This window comes from Pinus tabuliformis, chromosome X (assembly GCF_031772625.1).
Source record: "Pinus tabuliformis cultivar Carrire ecotype Pingquan chromosome X, CPIR1, whole genome shotgun sequence".
Taxonomy (NCBI): domain Eukaryota; kingdom Viridiplantae; phylum Streptophyta; class Pinopsida; order Pinales; family Pinaceae; genus Pinus; species Pinus tabuliformis.
In genome coordinates, this window is record NC_142308.1 from 1,144,944,534 (window position 1) to 1,144,966,099 (window position 21,566).

A 21,566-nucleotide genomic window follows, 5' to 3' on the forward strand; every position below is an offset into this window, starting at 1 on the left:
ATATACAAAATAGAAGTCCTCACAAAGTCCTTGAGAATATGACACCTGAAGAAGCATTCATAGGAAAGAAGCCATGTATGGACCATCTCCGAATCTTTGGGTGTCCCACATACATCCATGTTCCAAAGGACAAGCGAAAGAAATTAGATTCTACAAGCATTAAAGGAATATTCATTGGCTATAGTCTTTCTTCAAAAGCATATAGAATTTACATCAAGGAAGGAAGACAAATTGAAGCAGGAATGTTATATTCGATGAGAATCATGCCTACAAAAGATCCAAGGATATTCCAATCAATTCTGATGACGAAGATATACCACTATTTGAAGAAGAAGAGCATCATGATAAGACAACTACAAACCAAGAAGAAGAAGAAGAAGGACCAAGTGAGCCTATTCAACCTGTGATCATACCCGAAACAAGGAAGAGGCCAAATTGGTTAAAAGCTACTCTTGAAGATGTCGCCGGACATGGAGCTACTAAAGGAACTTTTAGAGAAAGAAAAAGACTAAAGAGATATTCAGGATATGCATATGACCAAATTGATAGAAGTTGAACCAACTACATTTGAAGAACCCGCTCATCAAGAAGAATGGAAAAAGGCGATGCAAGAAAAATATCAATCAATCATGAAGAATGGAGTTTGGGAAATTGTTCCTAGACCAAATGACAAATCAATTGTCACCTAAAAATGGATTTACAAAATGAAACATGTTGTTGATGGAAGTATAGACAAATAGAAAGCTAGATTCGTTGCAAGGGGTTTCTCTCAAAAGGAAGGTATAAAGTATGAAGAAATCCTTGCACCTACTGCAAGATATACTACTATAAGATCTTTGGTTTCGCTAGTTGCTACAATGGGATGGAATATCCATCAAATTGACATAAAAACAACATTTCTGAATGGAACCATCGATGAAGAAGTATACATTGAACAACCAGAAGGCTTTGAAATAAATAGCATGGACACACATGTTTGTAGACTTGAGAATGCCCAATATGGCTTGAAGCAAGCTCCTAGTGTTGAAGGAAATGTAACTAGGCTAGGTCTTCATAAATGTAATTTTGATATTTGTACTTATTCAAGAAAAGAGAAATTATTTCTGTATTATATGTCAATGAGTTTCTTGCTCATTCAAAATAGGTCAAACACATTTTGAAGTGCTTCTAGAGAGTCAAAGTCAAAATGTAATTATGATAAGACCCTTTGAGGGCATGTTACATCATGTATGACATCATACAAGGTCAATGGAACACCTCCAAGCATGGTCATATCCTCTCCTAGCATCAACATGGTCTCCAAGTAGCGAACCGATGGGTAAAAATTGAATTATAGTGCAAACTATAAGTTGGCCTTAAAGACAGTCAAGTTGGCCTAAAGAGGAGGGACAAACCTCTATTTATAGATGCTGTCCACTCCTCATTCAACGTGGAACTTCACTCTGAAATCCGCATACAAGAGGAGGACTAAAAGGATGAAGACAAGGTAGAAAAAGGATAACGAGGACAACGAAGATAAGGAGACAGAACAACGAAGGTAAGGAGGTCATTTCTGAAGCAGGTACAAGCACACATGCGAGGTCAAGGAAGGTTTGTCTGCGACTATAACAACAGAAAGGTTCAGGTCATCATATCTCACTATTTTTGGGTGTGAATTAGGCCTACAAGGCCTCTCTCTCCAGCGAGGAAGAAAGGTAGAATCGGCGAAGATAAGAGCACTGTCTTAAGCAGTGTTGATAATATCGGTATCGGGAAAATATCGGCGAGGGTCCGGAAAATATCTTATCGGAAATATCGGCGAAAATATCGGCAAATATCGGCAAGCATAAAAAATGCATAATATATTCATTTTTTTCAGATTTCTAAACTTATAAAGCAATAACAACATGAACTAAACACATTGGCACATAAATATGAAGAAGGCATTGATATATATGATGTCAAATAGAAATGATACATCAAACTTCAAAGGCGATACCAAATCCTGCTGATCCCTAATAATTGTCCAATCAAGGACTCAAACAAAATAACATCACATATCCTGCTGATCCCTGATAGTGATAATTGTCCAATCAAGGACTCAAACAAAACAACATCACATATATAAAACTTTAAAAGTATTTCATCATCATGAGTTATAAACTTATATGTAGCAAAAGTTGCAAAACAAATAAAACTAGCAACTATCTATCTGAGACCATTGGCCTCTCCCTAGCAGCTTTCTTTCTGTCTTGTTCAGCAATTGCTTCACGAGCTTTTTGTATAACCTTTGCACTAGAAACCATACAAGGCATCACATCTGCATCATATGCAGAGAGTTTAGCCAGATGGTATTTCAATCGTGTAATCCCTCCTGACATCTTGGTCCCACACAAGTTGCATGATATATATGCCTGATTTGCCCCACCAACAGCCTCCCCATACTCCCAAAATGGGTCCAAGGCTTTTGGCATATTTGACATTTGTAGTGAACTAATTCAAACCTAGGGCACAAAAAAAACAAAAAATTGGCATTAAATGAGTATAACTATACAGTGCCCAGCAAACACTCAAGAAACTATTTTAATTTTTAAAGCAACATCTTCATGTTCAGAATTTAAACAACAAAAGCAAGCATAAAAAATGCATAATATATTCATTTTTTTTCAGATTTTTAAACATATAAAGCAATAACAACATGAAATAAACACATTGGCACATAAATATGAAGAAAACACTGATATATATGATGTCAAATAGAAATGATATATCAAAGGCGATACCAAATCGTGCTAATCCCTGATAATTGTCCATTCAAGGACTCAAATGTGGAGAACCAATACAAAATAACATCACATATAATAATAAAAGTATCTCATCATCATGAGTTACATGTAGCATAACAAATAAAACTAGCAGCTATCTATCTACTGCCCTCTCCCCCTTTTACGGGAAAACATGATGGGCTGTTTGCCAGGCCTGCCCCTAGTAGTAGAAGGCCCTGACACTGCCTCTGCACCTAATGTCAAATAATGAGTGATAGGCATGGAGCTATGCTCTCCTATATCTATAGCAGATGGTGTTGATGCTGATGCTCCCGCAGTGTCCTCCTCTTCCTGCTCCTCCTGCTCCTCTGACTCCGAGTCCTCCTCTTGCTGCCCCTGCTCTAATGGATCATCTGCCACTGGCTCTAACCATGAAGGTGACTCCTCCAATATGGGCTCCTGAGACTCCACCCTCCACGGAGACAATACATCAATATTGTCTAAGGAAATGGCATCTGGATCCACTGGTGATTCTATTTGCCTCACTCGAAGTCGGATGTTGTAATGCACATACACCAAATCGTTGAGGCGTGCGAACTCCAACCTGTAAGAGTGTCAAAAAAAGTAATGAGTCTTGACTCTTGACTCTTGACACTTGAAGGTCATAAATTAAAAATTAAAAATTACAATAAGTGTAATTGCTCAACTGAAGGCTTGAGTTCAAAGTTATACCTGTTGCGCTTTTTGGCGTGTATTTTCTCAAATACACTCCAATTGCGCTCACACCCTGAAGAGCTACATGTTTGACTCAAGATTCGTATAGCCAAATTTTGCAAATTTGGTACCCTTGCACCATAGCTTCGCCACCAAAGATCTACAACAAAATAATGAAATAAAAAATTCAAAAACTTAAAAGTTAAAAGTTAAAAGTTAAAACATAATTAAATTCAAATTTCTAATTTCTAATGAGTGATGACTTGTCACTTACGTGGCATGAAGAGGGCCCTTTCCTTAATGGCATCATCAAAGCCAAATAGGCCAACACAATCCTGATAACTATGTATCTCGCGGTTGATTTTGCTACGAAGCTCAGAATCAGGTACCATCCTCTGAATACAGGAATGGAGCCCTTCCATCACCTTGCCATCAAAACGAAATTTGCATTTGTATGCAAATGCAGGGTTGAGGAAGGTTGCTGCTGCATGAATGGGTCGATGAAGCATCCCTGTCCACCGACTATCGATCACATCCCATAACATCATCTGCCTATTAAGGCCAGCAGAACCCTTGTCTGCATAATAGGAACGAATGGCCTCCTTGGCCCTATCCATGCCCTCATACAAATAAGGCATTGCAGGCTTCTCTCCATCCACCAATCTAAGAACCTTTACTATAGGTTCGCTAACTGCACATGCTTCTTGTACTCCACGCCAAAATGTCTCAGAGTACACCATTTTTTCAATGGCTCTCCCATCAGGTCTCCTGCTGTATCTACAAGCACGCCAATCATCAGACACAAACATTTGCTTCAACTCGAACTGACATCGAAGCAAAGACTGAAGAGTAATAAAGGTTGTGGCAAAACGTGTGATGGCAGGACGCCGCAACTCCTTGTTTCTAGTGAACCTCCTCATAAGGCTAAGAACAAAAGCATGGTTATAAATAAACTTGGGGATGCTCCTAGCCATATCAACTGCCTCCTTGATGAAGGAGAGTTTCCCCATATCCTCAAGCAACAAATCAAGACAATGTGCTGCACATGGAGTCCAGAACAATGTGGGATGCCTCTCCATAAGCATTCTGCCGGCAGACACATAATTAGCTGCATTGTCTGTTACGACTTGCACCACATTCTGCACACCAATCTCCTGAATGAACCCATCTAACAACTCACATATCGTTGCTGCATCTTTGATATGTTCTGATGCATCCAACGATTTAATAAACATGGTACCTTTAGGACAATGTACCAAGAAATTTAGAAGGGTCCTACCCTTCCTATCTGTCCAACCATCAGACATCACTGTGCATCCAGTGACTTCCCATGTCTGTTTCAACTCCGCCAATCTAGAGTTGATGTCCTGTTTTTCTGCTTGAAGAATTGGCCCCCGCAACTCCTCATATGTGGCACTTTTGTACCCTGGGCCCACAACAGCAATAGCATCACACATTGGTTGCCAAAATGGATTGGTTTTTGTGATGCTGAGAGGTAAGTCGCTCCAAAAAATACACCTCCCCATGACTCTATCTGCTTCTTCCTTCTCCTTTTTTTTATAAAGCGATTTTATGCCAGGTTGTGCTCCAGTTCCTGTTCGTGGAACAAAAAATGATGACCTCCCATTCACACTAGCAGTAGTGCTAGCATGTGATGGTGTGCCAGTTGTGGAGCCCCTCCCACTAGGGCCAGTAGGGCCACTACCCTGAACATCAAAATCAGGAGAAGATATCCCAAAAGATCTACCTGCACGTTCAGCTTTGTTTCTTTCCGCCTCTTCCTTCTTTCTGTCCTTTTCTTCAATTGCCTCAAGAGCTTTTCGTATAAGCTCCGGACTAGAAACTTGACAAATGCCAACATCATGTCCAGTGAGTCTAGCAAGATGGTATTTCAGTCGTGTAACCCCACCTGTCATCTTGTCCCCACACAATTTGCATGAAAGATATGCACGATTTGTCCCACCATCAGGGATCCCATACTCCCAAAATGGGTCCAAGTTTTTTGGCATATTTGTATTTTGTAGTGGGCTAACTCAAAAGGAAACCTACAGCACCAAAAAAAATTTGGAATTAGTAACTTAATAACTTAATAAGTAATACGAATTTACGAAATTCCATGGGTGCAGGTCTCAATATCAAATCCTCATTCTTCAAAGACAAATGGACTAAACTTTAACAAAGTTCTACAAGAAAAATCCAAAGGTCTTGAAAGAAAATTAAATTTTTAATAGCCTAGCTTTTAAAAATTAAAAGTGTAAGAGCAATAACAATCACAAGCAAGGATAAACATCATGCACCCTGTACCTGTAAACCCTCCTATACAGATCTATACAGCCATGCAACGCTGCAATTTTACAGGTTCAGCCATATCTTTATACAGGTTTACAGGTATGCTAACTTTGGCAGCAGAGTAATATGCTCATTGCTACCTATACAGCATCTATTACTTTGAAAGTTTGATCATGATGTTGGTTACTTGTTGACCCTCAAAAGCAAAGGGATTAACTAAGGAGATAACACAGGCCTTAGAGTCACTTTCAGTGCATCTGCACAGGCCTTCATCTTTTCCAACAAAAGTTATTCACAATTATAAACTTCCCCCTCCAGCAGCCCCGTGATGTCTTGTATCCCAAATACAGCTAAGGGAAATGTTATTATGGTTTACTATTCCATCAAATACCATAAATATGGATGTATTTGTGATTCATGTAAAGCCAAAAAGCCATATTAATCCAGGCCTCCCAAGGATAGCATTCATCAAGTACATTGCAATGTGCATTGACCTCTCCACACTTGTTTAAGATTATAAGCATTGGCTAAATCCCCCTTCCCCTTGTGACAGCATCATCTCAGATTAGGCCATGTTTCTTTATTTGAAATTTTGATCCCTTCACTTTCTAGCTATGCTACACCAAGTTTCCGGTACATCAGTGTGGGTAAGTGGGGATGTGTACCCAGTATGTCTACCCACCACAACCACCTCAAAACAAAGAGTCAGGGGACAGCAAGGTATAATAACCATTTTTAATGTGTATAATAACCATTTAAAAACATTTATAATACATACGTGACTAATGCTACATATCAATGATAGTTGACAGTCGAATGCAATGAAAACACGCTGCAAATCCAATGTGGTTATGAGTTTTCACTACCAAAATGACTTCCCAGCAACGAATTGGCAGCCCAACACTAGCAAATAATCATTGTAATTTTGTAGTCTGTTTATTGAGGATTTATAGAGTGTAAGAGGGTTGGTGAACCGTGAAACCAAGTGGAATGGTATAAAAGTTATGAGTCATGACAGTATTACGGCTTGAACACTATAATCCAGTATTACGGCTTGAAGCATCATACGCTATGTAGAAAAGACATTAAAATAATAAAATGTGCATTGTTGATTATAACGGTGGGGCATCCGGCATTCACATAGAATCTAGATGATAGTAATAAATTAATAATAGCATACCTGTAGGCTGTAAACCCTCCTTCGCAGCCAAAGTTCAAACCCTCCTTCGCACTGTTCGCAGCGTCTCCAGCTCACGAAAACGAAATGACGCATTGACGTTAAACAAAAACCCAATTTATAAACTCTGCCGGCGATATTTACCATCGTCGCGCGATATTTATGAAAATATCGCCGAAATCTCGTAAATATCGCGCGAAATTCAAAACAAGCAAATATCGCGATTTTTTCGGGGCGATATTTCGGCTCGCCGAAAATATCGCGATATTTGCGAATATCGCCGATATTTCGGCGATATTATCAACACTGGTCTTAAGGCTCTTGTCCACACGTGCAACAAGGAAACACTTATAGATTAGACAACAGATGAAGGCATCATATTGAGAGACCTCATTTGGATGTAGAGCAAGGCCTACAAGGTCTCCATGAACATCAAAGAAGGTCCTCCTTATACCGAAGTAGAGGAGCCCTAATGTTCTAGTGTTTCATAACTTAGAAGACAAAGTGTTGGAAGACAATGCCGGAAGATGTGTCGGAAGTGACAATGCAGAAAGAGGAAGGTTTGACTTATGCTTCGAGGATATCCTAGTCAAGGGTCTAGGGTTTCGTAGTTGTTCAAATAAGAAGCTTCAATAAGAGAAAACTTACCAAGGGTTTTCCTCTGAAGAGTGGAGAGGGTTTGTCCCTGGCAGAGAGCCAAATTTTGTGTTCTTGTTACTTTGTTTTGGTAGCAGTTTGATGAAGCACCCACATATGCACTAATAATAATAAGAAGAAGAATAAGCTAACAAGAAAGTAAAAAGACTTCATCACAACACTACTTTGCTCTAGATTCTCTAACACCTAGGGCATGGTATGCAAGAATAGATGCATACCTCTTAAGGATTGGGTTCTTCAGAAGTTTTGCAGATTCGAACCTCTACATCAAGGTAGTGAGAAATGAACCAATCATTATATTACTATATGTGGATGATTTGTTTATTACTGCTAGCAACCGAATTCCAAATGAAAGATTTGGGACTTATACATTATTACTTGGGTTTGGAAGTTTGGCACAAACCTGGAGAGATATATCTGGGTCAAGGTAAATACATAATCGAGATATTGCAGAGATTTAGTGTGATGGATTCCAAGCCTATGACTACTCCCATGATCACTCATCTCAAGAAGTTGAGAAGAAAAATACGTTGCTGCATGTGCGTAGGCAAGGAAGCTGTATGGTTAAGGAAACTTTTGTCAGATTTGTTTGGAAAGCCTATAGATCCTACGGTGATAAATTGTGATAATCAAGCAGCATCAAGATGTCTGAAGATCCTGTATTCCATGCAAGGATGAAGCATATCAACAACAAGTACAACTACATTAGAAGCTTGGTGCAAGATGGGGTCGTAAACCTATAGTATATTCCAACATATGACCAGGTAGCTGATGTGCTGACGAAGTCTCTTCCGAATAAAAAGTTTGAATGTTTTAGAAGCATGCTCAGATTGGTCGATATTACAAATTTAGTTGATAGGGAGAGATGAAGCATCTAATGGTGGATGCTTGGGAGGATATTTGGTCGGCCTATGTGTTGATGTCTTGATCTCGAAAAGGGAGGGTGGCATTGGTCTTGGAGCCCTGACCTTAGATACACAACTAGATCCCTGGGTTGATGGTTAGTGAGTAAGCCTGATGGTACTTAGACTGATTGAAAGCTTTAGTCCATCTTAGTCCCACCCAGATAGATTACCCTAGTCAAAAATCTAGTCCGCAACACTGAGTGTGCTAGAACTTTTCGTAGTTCATGTCATTTTGAAACATTCCATGTACTTGTATATATATTGAATTATGAATACCTCTCTAATTAAGAGGGAGTGTTGAAGAATGTAACTACTGTCAGTCTTCATAATTGTACTTGTCAAAAGAAAATTTATTATTAAAGCATGGGTTTCATGCTTGGGTCAATGTTTTCTAGGTCAAAACCTCCATTGAAGGCTTCTAGGTTTTGTCTTGGGTCATTAGAGTCATTGTCATTTTTATTAGACCCTTCTTGGGCTTTTGTATCATGTAAAAAGAATTATTTTTGAGTCAAAAAGGTAATTTGTCACCTCCACACCAAGTTGGCCTGCATGAGGGCAATTTGACCCAGTAGAAAGGCTATATAAGAAGAGGCGTTTGACGTATTTCATTCACTCACTCAACAAGTTCGATCTACAAGATAAAGAAGCAGAAAAAGAGAGTGAAGAAGTTGGAGAAGGACGAAGTTTGCTAGGAAACCCTAAATAGAAGTTTTGGGCTATCTTTCTCTCACATGTGTGAAGTTTTCTGAGCAATTGCTGGGGCAGAAAATTTGTGTCTACTGCAAGTTTGAAATTTTGTAGTTGGGGTTGAAGTTTTGTTGCTGGGGGGCCAAAAGTTTGGATTGAAGCTGTTATTGGGAAGCTATCACTTGGAGTATTTTGTCAAGATCATCTATTGCAGGGAAGGGCTGAGTTGGTGGTTGGAGGAGGTCTTTGTCTAGGTCAAGTCTAGAAGTGTCTCATCTTGAATTGAATCTACTAAAGGAAGAGTTCTTAACTAGGTTTTCCCCTAATAGGGGTTTTGCGTTGGCTGTGCACCTACATCTTGCGTTTCTTGTTCTTGTGATGTTCATACACATATTTTGGCAATTGCTTGATGAAAGATAAACTATTTAGACATTTTCTCCAAATTTTGTTTGAGGAAGGCTCTCTTCACATTCATCTATTGCGTTTACAAGCCAAATTGTGTTGTCATCGCTAGAACTAATAGAATGGTGCTCATATTTTCTATAGGAGCAAATGTCTCCTCATAGTCAATGCCTTGTTGGTAGGAAAACCTGTTTGCAACCAACTGTGCCATGTACTTGTCGAGTGTACAATCTGCCTTGTATACCCTCTTGCAACCAATGGGTTTCTTCCCTAGTGGAATAATTATGAGATCTCAAGTTCGAATTTTCATCAATTTATCATGTCTGATCGCCATGTCCTTCTCCAATTTAGGTATCTCTTTTGCCTCAAAAATGTTGATTTTTTAGTAGCTATGGTCAATTTTCATCATTTGTTTTAGTTCACAAAATCAAGAGTGGGAATTCATAATTTAAATTTAATTTGTTTTCCCCAAAATCAAATCGGATCCATCAAAATCAAGTTAACTTAGTTAAAGTAACACACCACTTGGGGCACATTAGGCCTCTATAAAAAGGTCATTCGGCCTCCTCCACTAGACACCAACTTGGATTATCATCAATATATTTGTTTTTGTTCACTCATACGAAGGAGAAGGAAAAGGAGGAGACCGAAATCTGTTCAAGCTTGTTCCGGCTGTTTGACTTCTATTAAATTCACATGTGTGGGTAGACTAAGTTTCTGGGCAGACTGAGCTTTTGGGAAAACTAGATTCTGGGTCCAAGCCGAATTTGTAGGCAACAGCAGGATGCCAAAATTCGGCCTCTCCTTGGGCAATTTGACCACAATTGACTGAGACTATTTGTGGCTAGTTTGACTAGGTTTGACTTGGGGTTTGGTTATTGGTCATTTTGACTGGAAAGTTCAGATAGTATCCTTTGTTGAATTGGATAATTTGTCTAAGAAATGGTTGTTGGGTTTTTCCCTAGAAGAGGGTTTTCCCATGGTAAATTTTTGTCTCTTGTGTTTGGCTGTCTCTTCATGATCCTAATGTCATTATTGTTTTATTGTTGAGATTTCATATGTATAATTGCTTAATGATGAATGTGATATAAGATGAATTGGTTAGTGAATCATTGGAAAGTAATTATCAGATTAGGATATCATAGAAAATCAACATGGCATTAGAGCATGGGTTAAAGAGTGGCCTTGAAGAAGCTAATTTGTTTCAAATTATCCCTAGAGGATGCCCTACTCCAATCTCTGCTTGTGATTTGAAAGAAGGACGAAGATTATGGAAGAGGATCATGTTAGGATATTCCGACACATAGGAAATAGTTAAGTATAACTTGGTCTAGTGTAGAGTTAGGTAAAGTGTGTTTCTTTACTATGTACTTTTGTAACTTACAATCTGACGGTCACGATATGTAGTGATCTGACGGTTCATTCTCTCTTCAGTATTACCGACACTTGATCTGTGGCTTAACACCCGATTGGTCCATGATCTCTATTTAAAGAGCATGGAGGGTCATTTGTAGGGTAACCGTTCATGAGAGAAGTTTATGTAAATTTTCATTCTTTTATTAATAAATTGCCTGAAGTGGCCGCGTTGGCTCAGGCCGTGGACTGTTTCCCTCTTTGAGGGTTTTAACCACGTCAACAATACTGGTGTATTGATCTGTGATCTATTTGTGAGCGGTGTCCTTTGGTGTTCTATTTGAGGAACTTGCCCTGTAAATTCCTACATGGTATTAGAGACAAGTTGAGGGCCGCATCCATTGGTGATCTAAATCTGAAGCCGGTAGAACTGCATCCGACTGCCGTTTCCTAGATCTACTATTTCTGATTGCTTTTTCGGGCCGAGAGGACTGCTCTATTGTGTTAGGAGCATTTGTTCCAATGGGGAACCCCTTTCGTTTCACACGCAAAGGTTTCTGGTAGCCCTAGCTACGTCATTTTTAAGATATGGAGGTATACAGTGTTTATTTGCAGTTTTTAGTTATTTTCTCTCTGTTTATTTTGGTTTATTTAGCTCTTTGTTTTTTTATTACCGGATCTATACCTTTCATTTCTACGTATGCTCTTTGCCCCACAACTCTGTGCGATCTGGGCAAATCAGAAACAGAAAGAATGGATTTTTCTCATGCCTATGCTCTTTTTTGCCGCGCCTTAGTGTGATCTCGGAAAATCAGAAACATTGAGGAAAATATTTAGTTTCCAGCTAAAGGTAACTTCAAGCCGTAAGGTTTGTTTTTTTTGTATGTCCGTGTTGGGTTTTGTGTTTTTTGTTTTGAAGAAAAAAAAGAGCTTTTTCAAGTAAGCACGCACCCCAAAGCTTTAGTGACTAAAAAAAAAAAAACCCCTTCCTCTTTTCCAAAAATTACTAACCTTTTAATCTAGTTGTTGGTGTCCGAGTATGAACAAATTATTCAATCCCGTTTCCTACATTAATATGTCAATCCGGGTGCGTACTCTTTTCAAGGTAATGCGCAAAGTATATGCAGGGGCAAGGTTACAATCTACATCAATCAAGGGTTCGTGATTAAGAAATCAAAGCATCGTTGTAACATTAATGGAAATTAAATTGCAGAAAGAAAAGCATTCACAACAACCTATGGAATTCTGTAACAGCAATAAAGAAAATACAAGTAAAACAATATACATAAAAATGACACACGCACAACACTTGATCAGAAGAGTGGGCCCAACTCCCTGGTCAAGGCTGTGCTTAACTCACATATTGAGAAAAATATCAGAAGTCTGGAAATTTCATTAACAAGAGTTCCACTGTTACAAAGCTCAATTCTTCCATCAGCTAGCTCCCTTTCTCTCTGAATTGTGTCTTTTAAATATACAAACATCCAAAGGAAAGTTACAACAAACTGATCTCAATATTCAAGATGAGATCTGAGAGATCTGTCCATCATGATTCAACTGGAACAAGTCGAATTTGGTTATTACAATTTGGGCAATTCTGGAAAACGGTCGCAACAGCAAATCTGCAAATATGTCCTTCGAAGAACCTTGTGTTTCTCCCAATACAAATCGAATTTCTGAAAACGGCTCATTGGGTAACTGATTTGGTCCGTTCTGAACAAAACCCATGTCTCGGATTTTCCAGATTCGCTTTCATTTGCCCAAAATGTCCAACGCAAAACGATCGCTTCTTATGCCAGCGAATTCCTGAGTTGGAATATCTAATTATCTGTTGAAGACCAAATCTGCAATCTGAAAGAGATCTTGGAGGCTAAAATCATGAGTGAGGTTATAACGAATGAATAAACCAAAATCATGCATAATAATCATTAATTATTAAAAATAAATGAGATCAGATATTATTTATCCACAAGAGCATAAATGATTATGAAATGGAATTATATAATAAATTATGGTAAATAATGTGATAAAAGAATAGTGGAAATAGATGAAATGAATGTTAAGAAGTGGTAATAATAATGACCAATTAAGAGCCAAACATTCCCCCAAATTGAATATTTTGCATGTCCACATGCAACCCAATGCCTCTGTATAAAGTAGGGGAAATAATGGTTTGAAAAATATGAGTGAATAATGCTCAGTGGTTGTTTATGATATTCTCCTAAACTTTTAATAAATCAAACACTCATGTTATTTCACCTCAATTGTTGCTTTCAACAAAATAACGTGGAATGACATCTTTGGATTAACATTGTTGAAGCTAATGTAGGTTGAGCTTGTGTAAATGATGTGAAAGGTGGAAGCCATGCAAGCTCAAAGAAAGTAATCAAAAAGTGTAGCAAGATTTCCTTCCCCCAAACTGATTAGTTTCCCTGTCATCAAGATTTCTATAGCACATCCTATGAGTATCGTCAATCAGTAATTCATCAGGATTCAAAATCAGAATTAGGCCTCTTCATCCTTCCCAAAAATAATAGTAGTGTTGTTAAGCTAGGATTAAATAGATATTGATTGGGAGGAAGCTAAACCTAGGTTCCTTAAGAGAATCTTGATCAAAATCTTGTGCAAGGAGACTTTAGAGCCATATAACATTAACAAAACTTAAGCGAGAATTTCATTAAACCCTAATTCATCAACAAGCATAGGATGTAAGAAGTTAACATACATTAAATTAATATACACCAACAAAGAATCATCAATAATCATCCAAGGGAGAGAACCATCCAACATCGTCCAAGAGAAATTCTCTACACTAGTGCTCTATAGCACAAAAGAGAGAATAGACTCTGTTATCAATCTATTTACCCACATATGAGTCAACTAGATTTCCCTTTGTATAGTTGAAGTATATGCACAACCTCTACCTTTGATTTTGACTTGGTTTTACCATTTACGCTAGATAGCCTTGCACAACTTGTGTAATTACCTCGAGTCTCAATAATTAAACATAGTAATTTATGTTGATTGAACTCATGTAAACCAATGTAGATCTTGGGACTTCTAGACTTGCTTACTCTTGAGGAGATCAAATCGATGGATCAACTTTATGACTTGCTTGAAGGGAAGAGAAGTTAGGAAACTTCCATAATAATGCAAGTTGATCTCTAAGTATGACGATGAGTTAAGAGAAATCAATTTCCCTCTATTATGTGAGGGTAACAAAGTCAAATTTCTCTAAATTAGTTTAGAAATCCCTAAAATAATATTAAATCATGATTACAAGTTGGATAAGTTGCAAGCGAAGCCCTAAGATGGCTAAATCAATGGTAGAACATAAAATTATGCCTCAATTAACTCATTTGTGTGGGTTAAATTCCCTCCAATCGTGATACCATCCTCCAAAAGGTGTAATGGATGGCTCCAAGGGGTTTATCTCATAACAAAGGTCACATCTCCTCATCAAATGGATGTCTAATCATCAAGAAATTCTTCGTCACTTAAACACCATCCTCAAATGTGCCCATGTCATCAATTCAAGGATCATGAAGGGTGATATTGGATTTTCCTTAGGCCTTAGATCTAGTCCGAGGCTAATCACACACACAAACACACTAGGAACCCTCAACTTACTAGCAATTTGCAGAATGGAAATCTTCAATATTGAAATCAATTAAGTACATAGAGATTTGAGCCCAAAGCATGATTTTTTATCAGTCCATCAATAAAAAACTCATGGGGCTCCCATACCAGGGAACATGGCCTTCGATCACTAGTACAACTAGTATACATAACATACAACACTAGGGATTGCTATCTGCTTCTTCAGATCTACATCTGCCCAAAAATAACAAGAACAAGTACACATGACTTACTTGCTGATGTTGCCATTTTAGCACGAACCCTTTCCGTCCTCATTTGTTAATGTCACCTGGCTGTCCTTTGCCACCTTCACACATTGATCTAGCTCCTTCTATATCTTTTTCAAATCAACTGCTCACAATGATCTATTCCTTAAGGTATTTTGCATATATCAACCTCAAAATACTTCAACAACTCACAACGAATTAGCCCTTTAATTCACTGTATATCAACCCTCAAAATATAAAAACTCAGTGGTTCTTGTCCTTCAAAGCATTGCATGTTAGCCTTTCAAAACATGTTCACAATGTCATTTGTGAACACACTTCATTAATAAACCTTTGTAATCCATTTTCTTTCTTGAACAACCAACCTCTTCTTGTGTCTTGCTGTCCTCTACACAAACCTAATACATTCACACACATAGCCACCAATCCTAAGCTTCTCAACCTTTGCTCCTACGGTTCTAAACTGCTTGGCCCTCCTTCTTTTAGGCCTATGGCCTATCTCATAAACCCTTATTTCCTGTAGCCTAGCCACATGACACTTCTTTGCCTACAACCTTCTTTTGGTGACTGATTTAAGGGCTTGGATGCCCTCCTTTACCCCTCAACCTTGCCTTTTTCTCAGCCTAAGGCCTCACGACCTCCTTTGATTCGGCATGCAACCCACTTGTCTGCTTGTGTCCTTCCTGTGCACAACTCTGAGGGCCAATAGCCCTAATTCTTTGTGTGTACCAATGTTGCACGACTCATACTCTTATAAGACTTGTCTGGCTATTGACTCGACGACTTGTATAAGATTCGGGAGCAATCCGTATAAGACTCGTATAAGACTTGGCAAAATACAAAAAAAACTTAAAAAAATACGATTTCCAGATAAAATAAAAAAATATGAATTTTGAGTTGGTCCACAGGTCTTATGCGGGTCACATGCGATTCTTCACGGGTTCAATACGAGTAGATGGGTTCTATGCGGATTTGGGCGAGTACGGGTAAAGGCCGCGGGTTATATGCAAGTGACCTGCCTCGCTATAGAACCCGTCAAGACCCGCGGGTACTCACGGGTCTTATAAGAGTTGTGCAAAAACTGGCGTGTACTAGGTCGAGGCCTCCTGCTTCCTTCTAGAGCTTTGGTCCCCCATTTACTAGCGCAAAACAATCACTATAGTAGACTCGTGGGCTTGTGGCCTCCTCCTAGGGCACTAGTAGAACCTTGGCCCTTAGAACCATGTGGGTAAATTTGGAATGTACATGACAACCTCCCTTCTTTTGCATAGTGAACCATATCCTCCACATTCAACAATCGGTAAGTTCGCCTACTTTTAGGGCCGAATTCTTCTCCTAAAATCAGAAATCCGACCATTCAAACATCTGCTCCTAGTTGCAGATTCCCTTGACGATCTCGACTCTCCTCTTGGGCTACATCTTCCATAAGGATGCGATTACAATTGTGTGAGACCTCACCTTAGGTCTCCTTTATTTATTCTTTCCCTTGGGTCATTTAGGAAACCTTTAGATCTTAGTGTTTTAGTCTTTATACTCTTAGAATAAATAACTCTTTTCTTTAGGTCCTAAACCCACTGCTTTGGGTCCAAAACCCCATCTTTGGGGTAAATTGCCCAACCAACCACTTTTGGTGGGTATCCTTCTCGGAAATACCTTCCGAGCTACCCAAAATTCCAATAGGGATGTCATAGTGCTAGTGTTGAGAAATCTAGGGCAACTTAGTAAGGGCTTATTTAAATTTGATTTCTCTTATCTTGACAACTTCTTGTGATATTCTTGTTACTTCTTTATTATTATGTATTTGTCATCAAGACAATTGCAAAAAAGAATATCACAAACACAACAAGAGAACACTAGAGATGGGCTCCAAGCCATGACAAAACCTCTCCAAGGGCAAAACCCAAAGAACTCTCTTCTTATAGAATTAGTTTCAAAGAAGGCTTCTAAGACCTTAGACACAAACCAAACTCACCAAGATCAAGCCATCCACCAACAAAGAGATTTTTCCTCCTAATAATGTCATCAACTGCTTCTGCTCTTCTTCAAACCTGATGAAACTCTAGTGACTGCAGAAACAAAAAACTCGCATGAGAGCTGATCAAAGGAGAAACTTCATAAAACAAGAGATGCACATCCTCTTCCTTTTTTGCTAGGCTTCTTTCTCTTCAAGACCCTCTCACTTTCTTTTGACTGCAAATCATATCATGAGATGAGAGATAAGTGTGTTTCCAAGTGTGGTCGAAGTCCTCTTTATATAGGCTTTTGTTGCGCTGGAATAGGTCTCTCTAAGCCGACTTAAACAGTGGATGACCGATTTGATCTTGGGGTCTTTTTAGACTATTCTAACAAAATAATATTTTCTTTCTTGTTACAAGTGCCCAATGGGGTCTTTTACATTAACATTGACTTTGACTCAAGACAAAAACCCTAGAGCACACAATGGGTGCTTTGACCTAGGACCCAAATACTTTGATCATGAAACCCATGCTTTAAATAAATAGTTTCCTTTTACAAAAAAAATATTTTTCTATCTTTTGACAAGTACAATAATAAGTGCTTCATGTCATGAGCCAAATAGAATTATGAAGACCAATACTAGTTACATTCTTCAACAGTTAGGGCATGACATCATCATGGAGAATAGTGCATCATCCCCTCTAGAGGGGTCTCCATTCATCATCATCATTAAACATCCTCAAAAGCATGGCAACATCCATCAAATAGGTGTAATTCCAGCGTAGAGGCATCTCACCATCTCTAGGGTACATTTGCTCTCATGGCAACGTCATAGCTCTTAAGGGCAGTGTCCAATGTTTTAGAGGAAGGCGAGGAGGTTATCAATTGCAGTAAAGCATCACAAGGTTAACACTCCTCAATAAGTGTCCAATGTTCTATGTCAACGTGTCTTGTGCAATCATTAAGTGCCTTTCAATGTCCTCTTTGAAGTTTTGGAGAAGCCTGTTACAATCCCTCAAGGGATGGTAGTTGTACTTGGGATGGAATATCTAACACATACTCATAGAATCAAGTGAGATCAATATCATGGGTGCAAGAACCATAAGAGTATTAGAGTGGGCCATATTCAATCTTAAAGGCATCAAAGTACTTCACACAAGCATCATCTTCGAATGTCTTCCTAGCTTATTGTTTGTAAATGAGTTACGATGCTTAGGTATGGGAGGCATCATAAGACCCTATTGGGTGCTTCCAACATAAGGAGAGGAACAATTCCTTGGTTGACTCTTTTAGAAGATAGGTGTGAAAGGTGTTATGATTTGTGGATTACTTCATGAGTGGAGTCATAGTCTTATGCTAGGTTATATAACTAGTTTGTGCATGAGCGCCTTTGTACAAGGATTACTTAGCAATGCCTAAGTTACCTTCCTCACCTTTGTTTTTCCATGCCCCCATATTTGCTTTTTACTTTTCTTTAGATAGTTTGTTTAACATGTTTCTTTCATAGTCATGTAGTAATGAAATAACCCTTTTTTGTGATAGAAAGTTTATCGCTTCAATGGGGCCATGTTGTTTAAAGAGAGTCCCTTTTACTTTGATATGCATGATATGCATGGTTACTATCAGGGATGAGTGGCAATATAAGAGGGGTTAGAGCTCAAGCTATATTTTGGCTTTTACTTGCTTTACGTCCCTTGCCATTCATTTGCATTTTAACATTTGGCTGATGCATTTTATTATTATATAGTTGCATCAATGTTGTGTATATACAACCCCTTCGTCTCATAGGACAAGGTCAATAGTGAACTTGCACAAGTGTCTGACAACAACTAGTCAAAAGTTAGGACAACAAAAACAAGGAATGATGAAAAATGTTAAGTATGGATATCATGGAATGCTACCATTGTCAAAGCCCCCTATTTGTGCCCTTTATAGATAGTGAAGGAAAGGCCTCAACGAAGGTCACATTGGACGATGGCCAAGTGATAACTAAGGTGAAGCAAGTGATCAAGTGTATAATCAATCACAGTCTATCATCTAATTCAACTTGTGATCCATACTGGAATAGCCTTAAACATTAATGAAAGCACTTGATTACAAGAATGGTTAATGTACGTCACAATGGATGACCCACCTTCATTGGATGAGTAGGCTAGATCAAAGAAAGCAATGACCAGAGAGTGGATGAGAGACAACTGAGGCTAGCTATCTATGGATCATGATATGGTTGTTGGCTGGCAAACTACATAGAAGAATAATTTAACCCTAAGGTTACTCGACCAAATGGGTGGGTAACAAGGCCCTGTGCTACTTGCTCGCCTGAAAAGCTTTGTACAATTGGATTTGCTATTGGATATTAGGAAGTCCATCTACTAGATTCTCTTGAACCAATTGAGAGAGATAGCTCATGTTAAGGTGCACATACTGTTGATGCAAACATTAGTGGTGTTTGATGCACTCTAGCTGCCAATGCATGCTCCTTGGCTTGTCGAATATCAACCAATCTGAATAGTTGAAGATATTCCACATGAAAAACAATAGTGTTCTTGGTCCCCTAGTTAATTATATAGCATTCATGTTTGCTAAAATTGGATTTTATATGGGGGCAATGCTTGATATTTTGACCCATTAAGGTAGATTAAGCTCAATACATAATATACATTGAGGAAAATCGACCTTTTTTCTCCAAAGGACATTTACACATTTCTTTTACCAACTATTGTGTACTCTACCCACCACTAAATATCACTAATTGCCTCTAGGAACAAGCAATGAAGTCCGCGAACAATTGTTTCTTGTTGGTGAAGTGTTGTGATGGGCTCGAGCCAATGTACCAGGTAGATGACTTGCGTTGATTGGCTTGTTTCTTGGCCACAAAATCAAAGAAGGCCGACTTCTTATCCTTTATATGCATTGTGACATGAGCCTTCTATTGAGGTTCTCCCTAGTTGGTTTTCTAATCAGCATACCTTTTGTGATGCTTCTTTATATGGCCACCTTGCCATAATAATGATAGGTGATGGTTTCAGGCTCTTTGTTGCATCTTTCTTGTTGCCTTGACCTTTCATCTTTTCCCATTTACCCTTGCCCTTGACATTGGCTAGAAAGGCCTGTTCTGGACCCTTTATCTCACTATTGCATAGTTCATCAAATTTCAAATCAACATTCATAGTGGCGATCTGTTGAATTTCCTACAATAATGCACCGTAGAAACTGATCTTCTAATATAATAATTGTTTTTTTTCCACGACACTGGTGTCTAGGATAGGATCTTAAATCACTAATGCTACCAAATCAAGTATCATAACGAGTCTACTTTGCACAATGGAATATAAACAACAGTAAATCTACTAGTGCACAAAATATATACAACTTTTTACAAATTTATACAACAACCCAACTTCGTTATATTAATCAAACTGATAATACAACAGTCTAGGGCTCCCGTACTAGGGATAATGGCCCTCATACATCCATTGATACAAGACAACAACAACAACTAGGGCTTGATGTCTATCATGATGACCATCAATCTACCTAGAACAAAGTACTCTGATTGTCTACCTGATGTAGAGCTCCTCACAACTACCTTGGTCGTACCTTGTGCACATCTTGCTTTGTCCTTCGACTCCCAATCTACAACACCTACCTCTATCAACACACCAAGTCCATCTGACCACTGAATCTCAGCTCCATCCTCCTCTCTTGCTGACCGTTAGTCCTTCAATGCATCAAGACATCAAGACTCCTATTGAGTTGTTGACAACTCCGTTTGTGAACAATTCTCAACTGCCCACGGTTGCTCCTCAACTACTTAGGGACTTCAACCAACTAAACGTCTTCTTGCGTTGCTCCAATGAAGACTAACATAGGGCACAAAGGGCTGCCACCTATCACTGCTAGAAGTCCTTCAATAATGAACACGGGCTAGGAGGACTGCTCAACTTCTGCTGTTGATATTCTTCTCCACAAGGCAAGTCTAGGGCTACTCAAATTGCTCTTCGTTGATTAGACCTATGAGCTCTTCTTCTGACACATCTAATAATCCCTTAGTCCTTCAAGGGATTTGTTTCTTAGGGCTTGAAGCAAGCCTCTACAATCCTCCCAATTTGTCCTTTAGCCTGCTCCAACTCTGCCTTATCTAAGCCCACACTTGGTCCACTCTCACGTTGCCCTACAATAGACTGCGAGCGTCCAATACATGTTGTAGCATCTACTCACTGGTTAAGGCATCCAACCATTGGGATCACCCTTTCTTGGCTGCTGTCTGTCTCCTACAAACTGTCCAACCTGGAGCCACATCCATCTAGTATCAAACTCAACTTAAACACATCTCAATTACATACCTCTAGGGCTCGTGTGATACTGGTGTACGTTGTTGCTTCTAGTTAGGGCTTATGCCAACCCTAACCCTCTTCTGAATCACCCTATCTGAGCTGCGGATTACCTCTCCTTCAATGCTTCCTCAACTTGCTGGTACCCAAGGCTATTCTGCACCTTATTATAGGCCTTATGGCCCCCTTCGATAGGCTAGAACATAACCTTACTTGGTATGTACCCTTCCTCAAAGTTGCGGCGTATTGTAACAGAGGTAAACCACACTTGAACTCGCCATAAATCTGCCCAGACTTCTCTCTACCAACTCGGTCTGTTCCTGCACTTGCTCGACCTTATCTAGGGCATCTTCCAACCTGTAAAACACAAGGAGACTATGACGAATGCCCGCCATTCTTGCGCAAATGTAACAAGGACAATCGACCCTATTTTGGGAAGCCTTCAATGCAACTCGAATCCCAAAACAGTCCTTGCTCTAGCC

The 21,566-nt window shown here is 39.0% G+C and overlaps 2 protein-coding genes across 5 annotated transcripts in view; one reads left to right on the plus strand and one right to left on the minus strand.

The window, feature by feature from the left end:
- Window positions 1-21,566, plus strand: part of LOC149143923 (uncharacterized) — a 289,497-nt gene that overhangs the window by 180,029 nt on the left and 87,902 nt on the right. The window lies entirely within an intron of this gene.
- Window positions 262-19,920, minus strand: LOC149143924 (uncharacterized). Its single transcript, XM_089448615.1, has 5 exons — window positions 19,720-19,920; window positions 3,733-3,883; window positions 3,477-3,618; window positions 3,054-3,348; window positions 262-267 (listed from the first exon to the last, which is right to left on the minus strand). The coding sequence occupies exons 1-5, from the start codon at window positions 19,918-19,920 to the stop codon at window positions 262-264; spliced, it is 795 nt and encodes a 264-aa protein (XP_089304741.1).

Bases quoted from the DNA above. Each gene is read 5' to 3' on its own strand.
- LOC149143924 (XM_089448615.1), bottom strand. From the start codon at position 19,920: ATGAATGTTGATTTGAAATTTGATGAACTATGCAATAGTGAGATAAAG. The intron at 3,619-3,732 runs GTAAGTGACAAG...ATTTTGTTGTAG, and splicing joins AAGGGCCCTCTTCATGCCAC to ATCTTTGGTGGCGAAGCTAT. The intron at 3,349-3,476 runs GTATAACTTTGA...ACACTCTTACAG, and splicing joins CACGCCAAAAAGCGCAACAG to GTTGGAGTTCGCACGCCTCA.